Genomic DNA, 16,422 nt, shown 5'->3' on the forward strand with positions numbered 1-16,422 from the left:
ATCCTGCAAAGCCTGCGGAAGGATCCTCGTATTCTTTGGATCAAGGAGAGGGACCATTACTGGCTGGCCACTCTCCTTGATCCACGGTACAAGGGTAAGGTTGCCGACCTTATCTTGCCATCGCAGAGGGAGCAGAGGATGAGACATCTCCGGGAGGCCTTGCAGAAATGTCTGTGCAATGCGTTCCCAGAGACTGGGAGGTTACAAACTCCTGGTCCTGGACAAGGTGTTGCTGAGGCATCGGTCAGAAGGAGCGGTGGAGAAGGTGGCCGTCTGACCGATGCTTTCAGACAATTTTTTAGTCCGCAGCCCAAAGGTATGATCGGTTCCAGCAACCATCGCCAGCGTCTGATTTACATGGTGCAGGAATACCTAGGGGCAAGGACAGACTTGGACACCTTTCCCACCTAAAATCCTCTGGCTTACTGGGTCTTGAGGATGGATCACTGGCCAGAGCTTGCACAGTATGCAGTTGAGCTACTGGCCTGTCCTACATCCAGCGTTCTTTCGGAACGCACCTTCAGTGCTGCTGGTGGCTTTGTTACTGATCACAGGGTGCGCCTGTCCACCGAATCAGTTGATCGACTGACCTTCATCAAGATGAATCAGTCTTAGATCACCCACAGCTACCAAGCACCTGAAGCTGATGTAACCAAATAATTTTTTTTTAAATATCACATCCCTTCAAGACTGCCTATGCTGATGCTGAATGACTGTCCTGTTATGTTGATTGTCTATCCTCTTCCTCCTCCGCTGATATGTTGGAAGAACATTTCTGGTTCTGGGTGATGCCATCAGCCCTTTTTCTCTGCCCCTGTTTAACAGGGGCGTTTAATTACAATTTTTGATGCAATGCTTTGCAGCAGGGCTAATTCCTGCACTAAAACTAGAGTATATGGGAGAGGTTACAGTGTCATGGCACCAGCATCAGTGCCTAAGGCCCAATTTTTCTGCCCCTGTTTAACAGGGGCGTTTAATTACAATTTTTGATGCAATGCTTTGCAGCAGGGCTAATTCCTGCACTAAAACTAGAGTATATGGGAGAGGTTGCAGTGTCGTGGCACCAGCACCAGTGCCTAAGGCCCATTTTTTCTGCCCCTGTTTAACAGGGGCTTTTAATTACAATTTTTGATGCAATGCTTTGCAGCAGGGCTAATTCCTGCACTAAAACTAGAGTAAATGGGAGAGGTTGCAGTGTCGTGGCACCAGCACCAGTGCCTAAGGCCCAATTTTTCTGCCCCTGTTTAACAGGGACATGTAATTACAATTCTTGATATAATATTTCACAGGAGGGCCCGTTCCTGTGCCCACCCAGAGTAACTGTGAGGACTTATAGTGTTGTGGCACCAGCACCACAACCACCAAAGGTCAATTTTTCTACCACTTTTCAACAATGGCATGTAATTACAATTCTTGATATAATCGTTCACAGCAGGGCGCTCCAGTGCCCACCAAGAGTCACTTTCAGGGCTTACAATGTTGTGGCAAAACCAACACCTTGTTCCGCCATTTCTGCAGAGCATATAGGGCAGGCTCCTACTTTCAAACATCCAACTTACAAACATCTCCTACTTGCAAACGGAAGGAGACAACAGCAAGTGAGATGAAAAAAGACGGACGGCAAAACAAATTATACAGGGGTGATAACCCTTCCCTATGTTTTCCAAAAAGCTTAAAAATAGTTTTTTTGACTGGAGCTACACTTTAAAAATGTACCAGTTGAAAATTACAAACAGATTCAACTTAACACAACAAACCTACACAGTCCATGTCTTGTTTGCACTGCCTGTATACTGCTGTTCTGAGTATATAGGGCCTGGGGGCCACACGTATTTCCTTTTTTTAATATGGGTACGGGGTTCCACTTAATATGCGTACTGGTAATGGACAGGGGAGGGCTACCCATGCCATTTTCTCAATGATTTTCAACCATATTGCAGGAACCAGATATAACATTAAAACCGCAAGCAGTTTTAAATGACGTTATTTCCGTTAAATGTCGTTTTGTGCAGGGACTGTTCTAAACACGGGAAACACGTGGCACTTCACAGGCATACTACAGACACCCAACAGGCATGATATTTAAAGGAATATTTCACTTTTTTTTTCACTTTAATCGTCATTAAATTCAGTGCTCCTGCCAAAATGGCTGTTTTTAAAAGTTTTTTTTGCATTGACCCATGTCCCCTGGGGCAGGAGCCAGGTCCCCAAACCCTTTTTAGGACAGTATCTTGCATATTAGCCCTTAAAATTAGCACTTTTAATTTTGAACGTTCGAGTCCCATAGACTTCAATGGGGTTCTAACATTCGTACGAATTTGGGGTCCGTTCGAAAGTTCTGGTGCGAACCGAACCGGGGGGTGTTCGGCTCATCCCTAGTCTTCGGTATAAATATCAGTTTTGCTTTCTCCTGATAGTCTGAAATCTTTGTACAGTTGTTTTAAATCCACAGAAATTGACCTGTTGGGATTCCATATTTCAGATGCACTGGGTGGAAACTGTCTGCTTTTAATAGTGTATTAGCCGCTGTTTCTTTGCGGTAAGTTTTTCTGACTAAAAGTGTTATTCTCCACTGCTATCCTCAAATCCAAAAAAGGGATCTCCTCGTCGCTAAAATTGTATGTGAGTCTGATATTGCTGGAGATCAGGTTCAGATAATCGATGAATGTCTTCAGTTCTTCACTGTTTCCCTTCCAAACAATGAAAACATCATCAATGTACCTCAGACATAGCTTAACATGGCCAAGGAACATTTCTGACACATAAATCTCCTGTTGTCCCAGTAGCCCAAGTGCAGTCAGGCATATGCTGGTGCCCATGGTGCCCCCTTTCAGGTGCACACCTTAGAGTAGCCACAGGGTAACATGCCCTTCCATCTTTTGATTTTGGGATAGCCAATCATCAGCTGGTGATCTTACAAACCCTGAACAAATTAGGTGGTCTCCTAGATTTCATGCTCGATGCACCACCATTTTAGGTACAAGACCCACGATTTCAGGTAGAGATGGGCAGCTGGTCAAGACCTTCCACTGTTTTTGGAGTATTTCTCTGACCTTCCGCCATTGTGCTCCATATTGTGTGATCAACCTGACTGGTTAATTTGTGATGGGGCTGGTTCACTTTCTTTCAGGAGACTTAACCTATCCCACATGGCTGCCTTCTTCCTAGCGGATCTAATCTGCATATGTGAGTATCCACATTCCCAGAGTCTTCGGTATATCAGTTTTGCTTCCTCCTGATAGTCTGAAATCTTTGTACAGTTGTTTCAAATCCACAGAATTTGACCTGTTAGGATTCCATATTTCAGATGCACTGGGTGGAAACGGTCTGCTTTTAATAGTGTATTAGCCGCTGTTTCTTTGTGGTAAGTTTTTCTGACCAAAAGTGTTATTCTCCACTGCTATCCTCAAATCCAAAAGAGGGATCTCCTCGTCACTAAAATTGTAAGTGAGTCTGATATTGATGGAGATCAGGTTCAGATAATCGATGAATGTCTTCAGTTCTTCACTGTTTCCCTTCCAAACAATCAAAGCATCATCAATGTACCTCAACCATAGCTTAACATGGCCAAAGAACATTTCTGACACATAGATCTCCTGTTTGTCCCAGTAGCCAAAGTGCAGTAAAGGCATATGCTGGTGCCCATGGTGCCCCCTTTGAGGTGCCTTTTATCTGTTCATAGTTTTTTCCCAAGAACTGGAAGTAGTTGTTCACCAAGGGCGAATTTGAGTAATTCCAAGATAAATTAATTTTGTGCTACCATCTGTGGAAAATATTTCTCGAAGTAGAACCGGGCTGCTCTTAATCCACAATGGCGAGGGATGGATGAATATAGTACCTCAACGTCTATCCTGATCAAAAGGCAGTCTTCCTCAAACTGCACACCCATAGTTTTAAACAGTACATTGCATGTGTCTTGGATGAATGATTGCAGTGAGATCATCATCTCCTTTAGCAGGGAGTCGATGTATAATTCTACCTTCTCTAATGGGCCTTTTATGTGATCAGGGAAACTGGCATCTGATCCACTTGGTGCCATCGGGTTACCATAGAGCTGGCCATGGGCTAGATAGTTCCCAGCCATCTCTATGGTCCTCAGAGGCCAGAGTCGATGTCATGGCAGATCTGGCTCTGACAGATGTAAACACTGACATTTTTGTTCTGGAAAGAAGAGATCAATGTTTTTTTAACCACATCCCACGCGGCCTATAGCAGAATGACAGCACAGCGGGGGATCAGTTATCCTGACTGGGTGATCGGGGTGCAATCGGTGGTGTGGTCTGTCCCTCTGACACACCGCAATATTCATCTCGGAAAAGAGCCTATGACGTAGGATCTTTACCACATAATCAGCTGTGACCAATCACAGCTGATCATTGCGGTAACCAGGAAGTGCCGGTAATGGGCTTTCCTAAGCTCTCGCTGACAAAGCTCAAGCAGAGGAGCCAATCAGCAGCTCTCCTGACAGGGGAGTCTGCGCTGATAATCAGCACAGCCCCATCAGAGATGCCCACCACATATGCCAATCAGTGCCCATTACAAATGCCAATCAGGGCCCATCAGTAATACCTGTCAGTGCCCATCACAGATGCAAATCAGTGCCCATCAGTAATGCCTGCCAGTGCCTTTCCATCAGTGCTGCCTATCAGTGCCCATCATTGCCGCCCATCAATGCTGCCTATTAATGACCATAAATCCCACCTATCAATACCCATCAGTGCCCACCAGTGCCGCATATCAGTGTTTTTGAGTGCCGCCGATCATTGCTCATGAGTGTTGTATATTAGTGCCTCCTCATCAGTGCAGCCTCATCAGTAATGGTAAGTGAAGGAGAAAACATAATTACGGTATCTCACAAAAGTGAGTACACCCTTCACATTTTTAAAATATTTTAATCTATCTTTTCATGTGACAACACTGAAGAAATGACACTTGTCTACAATGTAAAGTAGTGAGTGTACAGCTTGTATAACAGTGTAAATTTGCCGTCCCCTCAAAATAACTCAACACACAGCCATTACTGTATAAACCTCTGGCAACAAAAGCGAGTACACCCCTAAGTGAAAATGTCCAAATTGGGCCAAAACTGTCAATATTTTGTGTGGCCACCATTATTTTCCAGCACTGCCTTAACCCTCTTGGGCATGGAGGTCACCAGAGCTTCACAGGTTGCCACTGGAGTCCTCTTCCCCTCCTCCATGATGACATCACAGAGCTGGTGGATGTTAGAAACCTTGCGCTCCTCCACCTTCTGTATGAGGATGTCCCACAGATGGTCAATAGGGTCCAGGTCTGTAGACATGCTTGACCAATCCATCACCTTTACCCTAGGCTTCTTTAGCAAGACAGTGGTGGTCTTGGAGGTGTGATTGGGTTTGTTTTTTTTTTGTTTTTTTTTCACAATAAGTTTTATTGATGAAAATATGTAAATACAGAGAAAACAGGGTAATAATAATAAGAACATAAGGTGAGCTAAATATAAGCTTTCGACATTAGGCAATATTCCATAATAATACAATATTATTGAGAGCAACATACTATTGTTATTAAAGTATTCTTAATCAAAATATACGAGCAATAATCTGATAGAGCAATAAAAGGAAGGGGGTGAGGACCACTTTAAGTCTAGTATCATTGGCTACCAGATACCTGATATGAAAAGTCAGTATATGAGCGGGATCTAGATTTGGGAGAGCATAGGAAAGTTAATCTAGAGCAGTGAATAGTGTTAGGTCTTGTGTGAACATTTGGTTAAAAGAGTGTATGTGTTTGAAGATGAGAAAGTACGCCATGGTTTCCACGTTTGGTGGAAACGTTCAGTGTTCTCTATTTTCGTGGCCACAATCTCTTCCATGTTGTGTATATAATTTATTCTAACAATCCAATCTTTGATGGAGGGGATATTTTGAGAGTTCCAATGTAATGGTATCAAGCTCTTTGCTGCATTCAGCAGATGTATGATGAGTGATTTCTTATAAGCCTTGTAAGAAAGGTGTGTTAAATGGAGGAGGCACCAGGCAGCATTAAGATAATTTTTGTAGCCTGTGATGTGTTTTGTCCAGTGTATAACCTGGGTCCAGAAAGGCCGAATTTTTGGGCAGTTCCACCATATATGAATGAAAGAGCCCACGTCTTCTCCACATCTCCAGCAGGTGTCTGACTCCCCAGAGGACCAATGTTTCTTTTTTGTCGGTGTAATGTACCACTGAGAGCGTATTTTATAGGATGTTTCTTGCATGCGGGCGCTCAGAGAGCATTTGTGGGTGAAAATATTTGCTTTCTCCCATTGGGATTCAGAGATTTGTATTTGTAGATCATTTTCCCACAGTAGTTTATGTCTGTCTGGGGCGTCCGACACCGGCTGGGATAACCATTTGTACAGCAGAGAAGTGCTTTTTTGTATCGGCTCTTTCTTATCACAAATGCGTTCAAAATTGGTTAATTGTCTGAAAAAGGAATCCTTATTTTTATTATTTAGGATAAAATCGTGTATTTGTGTATAGGTCCACAAGTTCAAGGGATAAGGTCCTATTCCGCGGCTGAGGTCTGCAAAGGGTTTCAAATGACTGTTTTGAAGACAACTAGAAACTGTCAATGGATCATTGGGAAAGTTTCCAAAAAGTCTTTTGTTGTTTAAACCTGGGGGGAAATCGGGATTGTTAACCAGGGAAGTGAGAAGACCAGGGGTCGATGAGATCATGTGTTTTGATGCAATCTTTTGGAAAATCTTTAATGTGGTGTTAATGACTGGGTTTCCTTTGATGTTGAGTGGGATAGAAGAGTACCTTGTCCAGGGCAAGAATGAGACGTTCAGATCTGAGCTCGCTTTTTCAAGTCTCACCCAATCTTTACAATTGTCGTGGCAGTGCCAGTCAATGATTCTGGCAAGTTGTGATGCGTAATAGTACTTTTTAAAATCAGGTAGACCTATACCCCCTTTTGATTTAGGTCTTTGTAAAAGTTGAGACTTATGCGAGGTTTCCTTTTTGCCCAGAGAAAGGCACTCTGCATTCTGTTTAGTTTCCTGAAAAAGTACTCTGGAACGTCAATAGGGAGGGTACGAAATAAGTAAAGTAGTCTTGGCAGAACTGCCATCTTTAGAATGGCTGCCCTGCCAAACCAGGAAAACTTCCCTCCACTCCATCTTCCAAGGTCAGTCCCGATTTTCCTGAGTAGGGGTTGGAAGTTAAAAGCAAATAGGGAGTCTAGTTTTGGAGATACATGGATTCCCAGATATTGTAGTGAAGTGGATTCCCATTTAAAAGGGCAGTTGGATCTGGTCAGTTGTTCTGTCTCTTTAGAGAGATTGAGTCCTAAGGCTTCACATTTTTTGTGGTTAATCTTAAAATTTGATAAAAGGTGGAATTCTTGAAAGGTCTTAATGAGATTTGGAACTGATATGTGGGGTTGAGTTACGGTATATAAAAGAGTAAATCATCAGCATAGGCTGCTATTTTATATTCCCTTACGGATAACGTAAAGCCTCTAATATCTGGTTGAAGGTTAATGGTTCTGATAAGTGGTTCAATGGAAAGTATAAATAGGAGGGGTGAAAGAGGACATCCCTGTCTCGTTCCATTATGGATTTTCACCATATTAGAGAGGGTTCCATTTACTTTGATTTTGGCATTGGGGTCAGCATAGATAGCTTTAATCCACGTCATTAGGTTGGTACCGAAACCCACATGCTCACAGACTCGGAAAATATAGTCCCATGCGACTCGGTCGAAGGCCTTCTCCGCGTCAGTTGGGTTTGTTATCATGTTGGAATACTGCCCTGTGGCCCAGTCTCTGAAGGGAGGGGATCATGCTCGGCTTCAGTATGTCACAGTACATGTTGGCATTCATGGTTCCCTCAATGAACTGTAGCTCACCAGTGTCAGTAGCACTCATGCAGCCCCAGACCATGACACTCCCACCACCATGCTTGACTGTAGACAAGACACACTTGTCCTTGTCCTCCTCACCTGGTTGCCGCCACACACGCTTGACACCATCTGAACCAAATAAGTTTATCTTGGTCTCATCAGACCACAGGACATGGTTCCAGTAATCCATATCCTTAGTCTGCTTGTCTTCACCAAACTGTTTGTGGGCTTTCTTGTGCATCATCTGTAAAAGAGACTTCCTTCTGGGGTGACAACCATGCAGACCAATTTGATGCAGTGTGCGGCGTATGGTCTGAGCACTGACAGACTGACCCCCCCCCCCCCACCCCTTCAACCTCTGCAGCAATGCTGGCAGCACTCATACGTCTATTTCCCAAAGACAACCTCTGGATATGACGCTAAACACGTGCACTCAACTTCTTTGGTCGACTATGGCGAGGTCTGTTCTGAGTGGAACCTGTCCTGGTAAACCGCGGTATGGTCTTGGCCGCCATGCTGCAGCTCAGTTTCAAGGTCTTGACAATCTTCTTATAACCTAGGCCATCTTTATGTAGAGCAACTATTCTTTTTTTGCCGATCCTCAGAGAGTTCTTTGCCATGAGGTGCCATGTTGATCTTCCAGCGACCAGGAAGAGAGCGTGAGAGCGATACCACCTGAGATCTTGTAACACTAACACATGACACCGGAGAGGGAAAATGGTTAATTGTGCCCAATTTGGACATTTTCACTTAGGGGTGTACTCACTTTTGTTGCCAGCGGTTTAGACATTAATGGCTTGTGTTGAGTTATTTTGAGGGGACAGCAAATTTACACTGTTATACAAGCTGTACACTCACTACTTTACATTGTAGACAAGTGTCATTTCTTCAGTGTTGTTACATAAAAAAAAAGAAGAAAATATTTACAAAAAATGATCAGGGGTGTACTCACTTTTGCGAGATACATTTTATAACAAAAATTAACAAAATCGTTTTTTGTCTTTTTTTTTTCTCTTGTTTAATTTATTTTTAATCAAAAAAATAACAAAAACCCAGAGGTTATCAAATACTAACAAATGAAAGCTCTATTCGTGGGAAAAAAATTATAAAAATGTCATATGGGCACAGTGTAGCATGACCGTGCAATTTTCATTCAAAGTGCGACAGCGCTGAAAGCTGAAAAATGGTTTAGGCAGTGTTAAAAAACAAAAAAAAAACAAATTAAAGCACCCCTGTCCCCCATAGTTGCACTCAGAAGCAAACGCATGCACAGGTCATGTCAGCATATGTAAACCGTGTTCTCACCAAACGTTTGAGGTACCACCACAAACGCTGTAGTGGAAGCAATAATTCTAGCATCAGACCCACTAAATCCATGGCAATACGCTCAAAAGGCACCTCTATAATAGGGAGCGAAACCAAAGGACTGCGAAAATGTGACACTGGGGCACTAACCTGACATGTGGGGCACGACTCGCAGTATTTTTTAATGTCATCATATATCGCCGGCCAAAAAAACCTCTGGAGAACCCTCTCTCGCGTTTTGTCAGTCCCCAAGTGTCCCCCAAGAACATGGTTATGTGCCATGTCAAGCACCTGACGCCGGTACGGCTTAGGTACCAGAAGCTGTTCCACAATCTCATCCTTAACCTTATTGACTCTATAGAAAAGATCATTAGTCACCGAAAAATGTGGAAATCTTTTTTCAGCATCTGGTTCCTGAGGTACCCCGTTCATAACAGCAACCTGCTCTCTCGCATTTTTGAGAGTGGGGTCCTGTAATTGTGCAGCGCCAAAATTATCCCTAGACACCTCTAAGTCTAGTATATTTTGCTCAGTGGGAGGAGCCTCCTCCTCCCCAGCCAGGACCTGCAAAGGAGAACAATCATTTTCATCCTGCACACTTCTATCATTCACAGGGGACAAAGCAACCCCCTTAGAGGTATCCCCACTCCTTTTGGGGATTTTTTCTTTTTTCCCAGAGAGCCCAGAATAATGGAAAATCGCCCCCCAATATCACACTATGCATGAGGTTTTTTACCACACCCACTTCATATTGTACGATGCCTTGTTCAGTCCCGACTTTAGCCAGCACTATAGGGTACATTTTTGTATCACCATGTATGCACACAACACTCATATGCTTTTTAGACTCTAAGTCCCCAGCCACCAGGCTAGCATGCACCAAGGTTACGAGGCTTCCCGAGTCCATTAACGCCTCAACGGGAAGGTCATTGATGGTAATATTGCAGATTTGCGGTTCAGTCTCTAGTCCAGGAACTGCAGCACAAGATGGTTCCGCAAACAGCGACTGACGCCGGCTAGCGTCACACTCCATGGGTTCAGTGGTAAGAGGGCAATGGGCCGACACGTGTCCCGCCTCATGGCATCTCCAACACTGGATAGGGCCTGGTCTCTTTGGCAAGGAGTCCTTTTCAGAGCCCCTTAGCCACCCGGGACCATCACCAGTCTTTTGTCCCTGAGACACCACTTGAGCCCTTTTCCCCCCATCAGCACCCCTCCACACTCCCCCAATAGATGGAAGTCTCTTACCAGCTGACGGCACAGATCTGGCGCTCCGGGGAGGTGAAGATGCTGCAGGAACATCACGGAGGTAGTCCTCAGTCGCCTGGAACCTCTCCACAAGGTTGACAAGTTCGTTTGCATTCTTAGGATCACCTTGTCCCACCCAGCGTTGCAGGTCAGTAGGAAGCGCTCGGAGGTAGCGATCCATCACGACCTTCTCTAGGATTTGTGCAGGAGTAGAAGTGTCTGGCTCCAACCACTTTCTTGCCAAATGGATTAGGTCGTACATCTGGGACCTCGCTGATTTGTCCAGACTGTAGCTCCAGTTGCGTACCCTCCGGGCACGGACTGCAGTAGTAACTCCTAGTCGGGCAAGTATCTCCTCTTTTAGCCGAGTATAGTCCTTAACCTCTTGCTCACTGAGGTCATAGTAGGCCTTTTGGGGTTCACCTGTTAAATAGGGCGCAATTACCTCTGCCCACTCAGCGGCTGGTAACTTCTCTCGCTCAGCCACGCGCTCAAATACTGTTAGATAGGCTTCAACATCGTCCTCAGCAGTCATCTTTTGCAGCGCTTTCTGCACAGTCCTTCTCCCAAAAAAAATCTCTGGAGCGGCTCCCATCACTGTGGGTGGATTAGCAACCACAGGCGCCTCTCGATTTGCTATCAGGTGCTCGAGAAGTTGTTGTTGTGCAGCCATGGACTGTTCATGTCGTCTATTGGCCTCTGTCTGAGCCTGCTGTGGTTGCAAACTCACTTGCATAAACTGCTTCAGCATCTCCTCCATGTTGCTGGACTGTTCTTGGAGTGTAGTTGCAGCTTTCACCCAGGACATCAGCAGCTGTAGCCAAGTCTGTCCACACCGTTGCCCCTAGCAACCGTGTTGCCCGCTACCTCCACCAATTGTAAGGGATCTTCCCGGGGTAGGGTGTGTTTGGACACAGTTCACAGCAGACTTGGACTTTATAAAGCAGACCTTGGCATTTATTCGTGGTACAAACAGTCCAACAAACAAAATATACAGCAACACCGTGCTTCTTGTGTATAACAAGAACAAAATAATAACAAAAACAAACAACCTAGCCCGGCTGGGCGCTTACTAACAGGTTCTTCTCACCTATCTGACACTTATAAACACAGCGTCTTTCGCCTGGATATCGCAGGGTGGATTTTAGCTCCAGCAGTGGCTGTGCTTGCAGCTTCCTCAAACACACAGACTGTTCGTTTCCCTGGCTGAGAGCAAACACCTGCAGGCCCGCAGAGCCTTTACCTTCCCAGGCTAATTAGGATCAAAGCTCACCTGATCCAAAACCCAGAACTGGAACGAGGGATGGGGGGTGTGGAATGACAGGTCCCTCTACCAAACCTACCTGCCATTCCATATAAACCCAGGCCCGGCAAGATTAAATAACAACTCAGCAGCATATTGCTGCTGAGAAACTGATCCATCCTGGACTTACCATCTCACACTGTGTAGCAACCTAGGTGAGATGTACACCCCCTCAACCACTTCTCCAGTGACATGTCTACAATATATATATATATATATATATATATATATATACCGTATATACTCGAGTATAGGCCGACCCGAATATAAGCCGAGGCCCCCAATTTACCCCCAAAAAACTGGAAAACTTATTGACTCGTGTATAAGCCGAGGGTGAGACATGGCTGTCCATCCCTGTGTGTCCGTCCATCCCTGTGTGTGTGTCCGTCCATCCATCCCTGTGTGTGTGTCCATCCATCCATCCATCCCTGTGTGTGTGTCCGTCCATCCATCCCTGTGTGTGTATCCATCCATCCATCCATCCATCCCTGTGTGTGTGTGTGTGTGTGTGTGTGTGTGTGTATCCATCCATCCATCCATCCATCCCTGTGTGTGTGTGTGTGTGTGTATCCATCCATCCATCCCTGTGTGTGTGTGTGTGTGTGTGTGTGTGTGTGTGTGTGTGTGTGTCCATCCATCCATCCCTGTGTGTGTGTCCGTGCAGCCTTGTGTGTGTGTCCAGCCTACCTGTGTCCCGAGCCTCCTCCGTCCCGAGCCTCCTCCGTCCCGTGCCTCCTCCGTCCCGTGCCTCCTCCGTCCCGTGCCTCCTCCGTCCCGTGCCTCCTCCGTCCCGTGTCGTGCCGATGGATCGCCGCTCCAGGATCGCCGCTCTTCTCGGCGGCCATTCTACAATTCAAAAGCCGCGCCTCCGCCTCCGCCTGTGATAGGCGGAACACTCAATTTCCCAGCAGCCTGTGTTCCGCCTATCACGGACATCGTCTCATCCTCGTCCGTAGTACGAGGATGAGAGGATGTCCGTGATAGGCGGAACACTGACTGCTGGGAAATTCAGTGTTCCGCCTATCACAGGCGGAGGCGGAGAAGGAGGCGCGGCTTTTGAATTTTAATGTCCGCCGTCTGTCTGCTCGATACGCTGATCGAGCAGTCAGACAGCGGTGACTCGAGTATAAGCCGAGGGGGCACTTTCAGCCTCAAAAAAGAGGCTGAAAATCTCGGCTTATACTCGAGTATATACGGTATATATATATATATATAGAGAGAGAGAGAGAGAGAGAGAGAGAGAGAGAGAGAGAGAGAGAGAGAGAGAGAGAGAGAGAGAGAGAGAGAGAGAGAGAGAGAGAGAGAGAGAGAGAGAGATAGATAGATAGATAGATAGATAGATAGATAGATAGATAGATAGATAGATAGATAGATAGATAGATAGATAGAGCGGGTAAAATAAGTATTGAACAAGTCACCATTTTTGTAGCTACATATATTAGTAAAGATGCCATTGACATGAAATGATCACTGCACGTCGGTAACAAGCCATGCAATCCAAACATACAAAGACACCAAAAACAAATAAGTTCAGAAATTAAATCATGTGTAATAAAATGGAAAAAGTATTGAACACATGAAGAAATTGAGGTGCAAAAAGGCATTGAAAGCCAAGACACCAGCTGAAATCTATCAGCAATTAGAAAGCAATCCTGCCCCTTGTCAGTGTAAATTAATATCTGGTGGTTCAGTCTCAACTGATGACCTAAAAAAAGGTATCTCATTACCAAGGTGTCACACAAGAAACATCTCATGATGGATAAAAGATTCTATCAAGACATTCGCAAATTTATTGTTGCAAAACATACTGATGCCATTGGTTACAGAAGGACTTCTGAATGTTCCAGTGAGCACTGTTGGGTCCATAATTCGCAAGTGGAAAAACATCATTTTCACCATAAACCGGCCACGACCAGGTGCTCCTCGCAAGAGGAGTGAACAGAATTATCAGAAGAGTTGCCCAAGAGCTTGTGGAGAGCTTCAGGAAGACCTGGAATTAGCAGGTACAATCGTTTTGAAGAAAACAATAAGTAATTCACTCAACCATCGTTGGCCAGTATGCATGTTCACCACGCAAGACTCCATTGCTGAGTCTATAGTATGCCTGTGAAGGGGCTCATGTTTCTGGTGCTTAGAACTGTCCCTGCACAAAGTGTCTTTTATGCAGGAAAAAAAGTCCTTTAAAATCACTCGCAGCTATTATGAATTGTCGGCTCCGTAATACAGAGAACAATTATTGAAAGTCATTGGTAAAAATATAAAAAATAAATAAAAATAATAATAAAAAAAAATCAATAAAAAAGCGTGGGGGTCCCCCAAATTCAATTACCAGGCCCTTCAGGTCTGGTATGGATATTAAGGGGAACCCTGCGTCAATTTAAAAAAAAAAACATTGACGTGGGGTTCCCCCTAAATATCCATACCAGACCCTTTATCCGAGCACACAACCTGGCAGGCCGCAGGAAAAGAGGGGGGGACGAGAGAGCGCCCCCCCCTCCCTCCTGAACCGTACCAGGCCACATGCCCTCAACATTGGGAGGATGTTTTGGGGGTCTGTGACCCCTCAAAGCACCTTGTCCCCATGTTGATGTGGAGAAGGGCCTCATCCCCACAACCCTGGCTGGTGGTTGTGAGAGTCTGCGGGCGGGGGGCTTATCAGAATCTGGAAGCCCCCTTTAACAAGGGGACCCCCAGATCCTGCCCCTCCTGTTTGAAATGGTAAGGGGGTACAAAAGTACCCCTACCATTTCACAAAGAAAGTGTAAAAAATAGTTAAATAAGACAAACACACTTTTGAAAAATTGCTTTATTAAAAATAAAATAAAATAAAAAAAAGATTCCAGCATGTGGCCTGGTACGGTTCAGGAGGGTCATTTATTTATGTCGGATCTTTCGTTTTTCGGAGTCTGTGCTTTCGTTATCGTTTGTCAAAACGAAAACAAAAATACCTGAAATTCGGACGAAAATGAATGCACATGTCTACCTATTACTATTATGGCAAGCCACAGACAGGAAGGGACAGACAATGAACAGGTGAGATATGCTTTTATTTGGATCTTTTTCACAGGTATGGCATAGTGGGCTGTGTATCTCAGCAGATCCATGCTTTTTCACATATGTAGCCAATCTTGTCCTCACAGTTGCGGTCATTCATTGATTGTAATCCTCCCAGGATCTCTGCACAATGTTCTCTGCCTTTGTCATTATTGGGTTCTCCCGTATTCCAGGGACTGTGAAAACAGGAACAATACCCTTCAAGAATATATTTTTTAATTGCTACTAAAATCAACAAATCTGCCTCCAAATTACTCATTGACTTGACTTAAAAAATATTTTAGACCTAAGCGAACACAGCAAGATCAACCAAAATCTCTTCAGTAGCTTTGTAATGGCCTCATTATGGTTGTTATGGGATCTCAAGAGTCTTCTGGGATGATTCAGAACCAATGTTTTATTCAAAATCAAAAAAAGTCTTGGTAGACTTCCACTTTAACCACTTAATGCCCGCCCGCATTGTACTGCGGACTAGGGGGGGCCACTGTAGCCAAAGCAACGACCTGGTACATCACTGCCAACATCCCGAGTTTAGGGAGCGCACACCCTCCACCCATCATCCACTGCGATTGTACACAAAGGAAGTCTGTCAGCAAGTCCGAGCCGGTGTTTTGGCATATTCAGTCCGGCCATCATTTAGTGTCCGCCCCGTACTGCGCATGCGCAGTACAGAGCAGAAGATGCTTCGGAAAATCTATGAAGATGAACGGCGCCTGCGCCGTGAGTGGAGGTGGTAGCCCCACCATCCAAGCGGACATAGGACTGGGAAAATGAGAGGGCCCCTCGCGGGCTTGCTTCGCTCGCCACGCTTCGGGTTAGGCTTCACTGCGCTCGGCTCTTTTATATTCCAACTCTATGTCCACTTGGATGGTGGGGCTAGAACCTGGACTCACAGCGCAGGCGCCGTTCATCTTCGGCTATTTTCGGAATATGTGTGTGCTGTGTACTGCGCTACACTATCCGATGGGGGACTGTATATGATAGGACACCGGGACCTGCTTATTGCCTGTGTCCAATCACAGTCCAGAGCTCTGTGCTGACAATCCACACAGAGCTCTGTACGGAGGGAACAATCTCTCTGTTTCTCATCCCTGCAAAGAAAGAAGTGTGCGTAAGAAGGAGAAGCAGCCTGCCGACAGAGGAAGCGTTGACTGGTGATGGGGCCTCTGGTAGTGAGGGGACAGTTTAGTACTTCGTCTTCCCCACTTAGTGGTAGGGTCTCCATGTTGGAACTTACTGTGTTACAGAGCACCCCTACGGATCAAGCCTGAAAGTCACAATGTGCAAGGTCTTGCAATGTAAAGTATGGGAGATGTTCTCTGTGTCTTTGGGCAGAATACAACCTGGTTCAGTGAGTGGAGGCAAGTACAAGGTGGTGGAACAAGTGTGCGCGATGCACAACTTGATCAAAATGACTTCATAGTCATATGTTGGGGCAAGTAGGAACAGGCCACAGCATCGGCTGGGAAGGAGATGCTACTTTCTGTAAGTGTGTGGGGCCCAGGAATACAGTATGCCCCAAGGCCCGCAGGCAGCATCAGCCCCCACTGGTCATTGGTGAATGTCTTGGCTGGTAACTCTCTCGAGGTGCTCCTAGAAGGTGACTTCCCAACATGTTTATTGCCTAATATGTGCTTACTAATG

At 45.3% G+C, this 16,422-nt stretch overlaps 1 protein-coding gene across 1 annotated transcript in view; it reads right to left on the bottom strand.

The window, feature by feature from the left end:
• Positions 1-14,752: 14,752 nt before the first annotated feature.
• LOC143961730 (C-type lectin domain family 4 member K-like) overlaps positions 14,753-16,422 on the bottom strand; it is a 56,955-nt gene continuing 55,285 nt past the window's right edge. Inside the window, exon 10 of the mRNA XM_077471068.1 lies at positions 14,753-14,954. Coding sequence (XP_077327194.1) covers positions 14,816-14,954 — 139 coding nt within the window. The 3' untranslated portion in view covers positions 14,753-14,815. The remainder of the gene's footprint in view (positions 14,955-16,422) is intronic.

Source organism: Lithobates pipiens, unplaced genomic scaffold (genome assembly GCF_037356315.1).
Source record: "Lithobates pipiens isolate NorthernLeopardFrog02 unplaced genomic scaffold, aLitPip1_a1.2 Scaffold_8, whole genome shotgun sequence".
Classification (NCBI taxonomy): domain Eukaryota; kingdom Metazoa; phylum Chordata; class Amphibia; order Anura; family Ranidae; genus Lithobates; species Lithobates pipiens.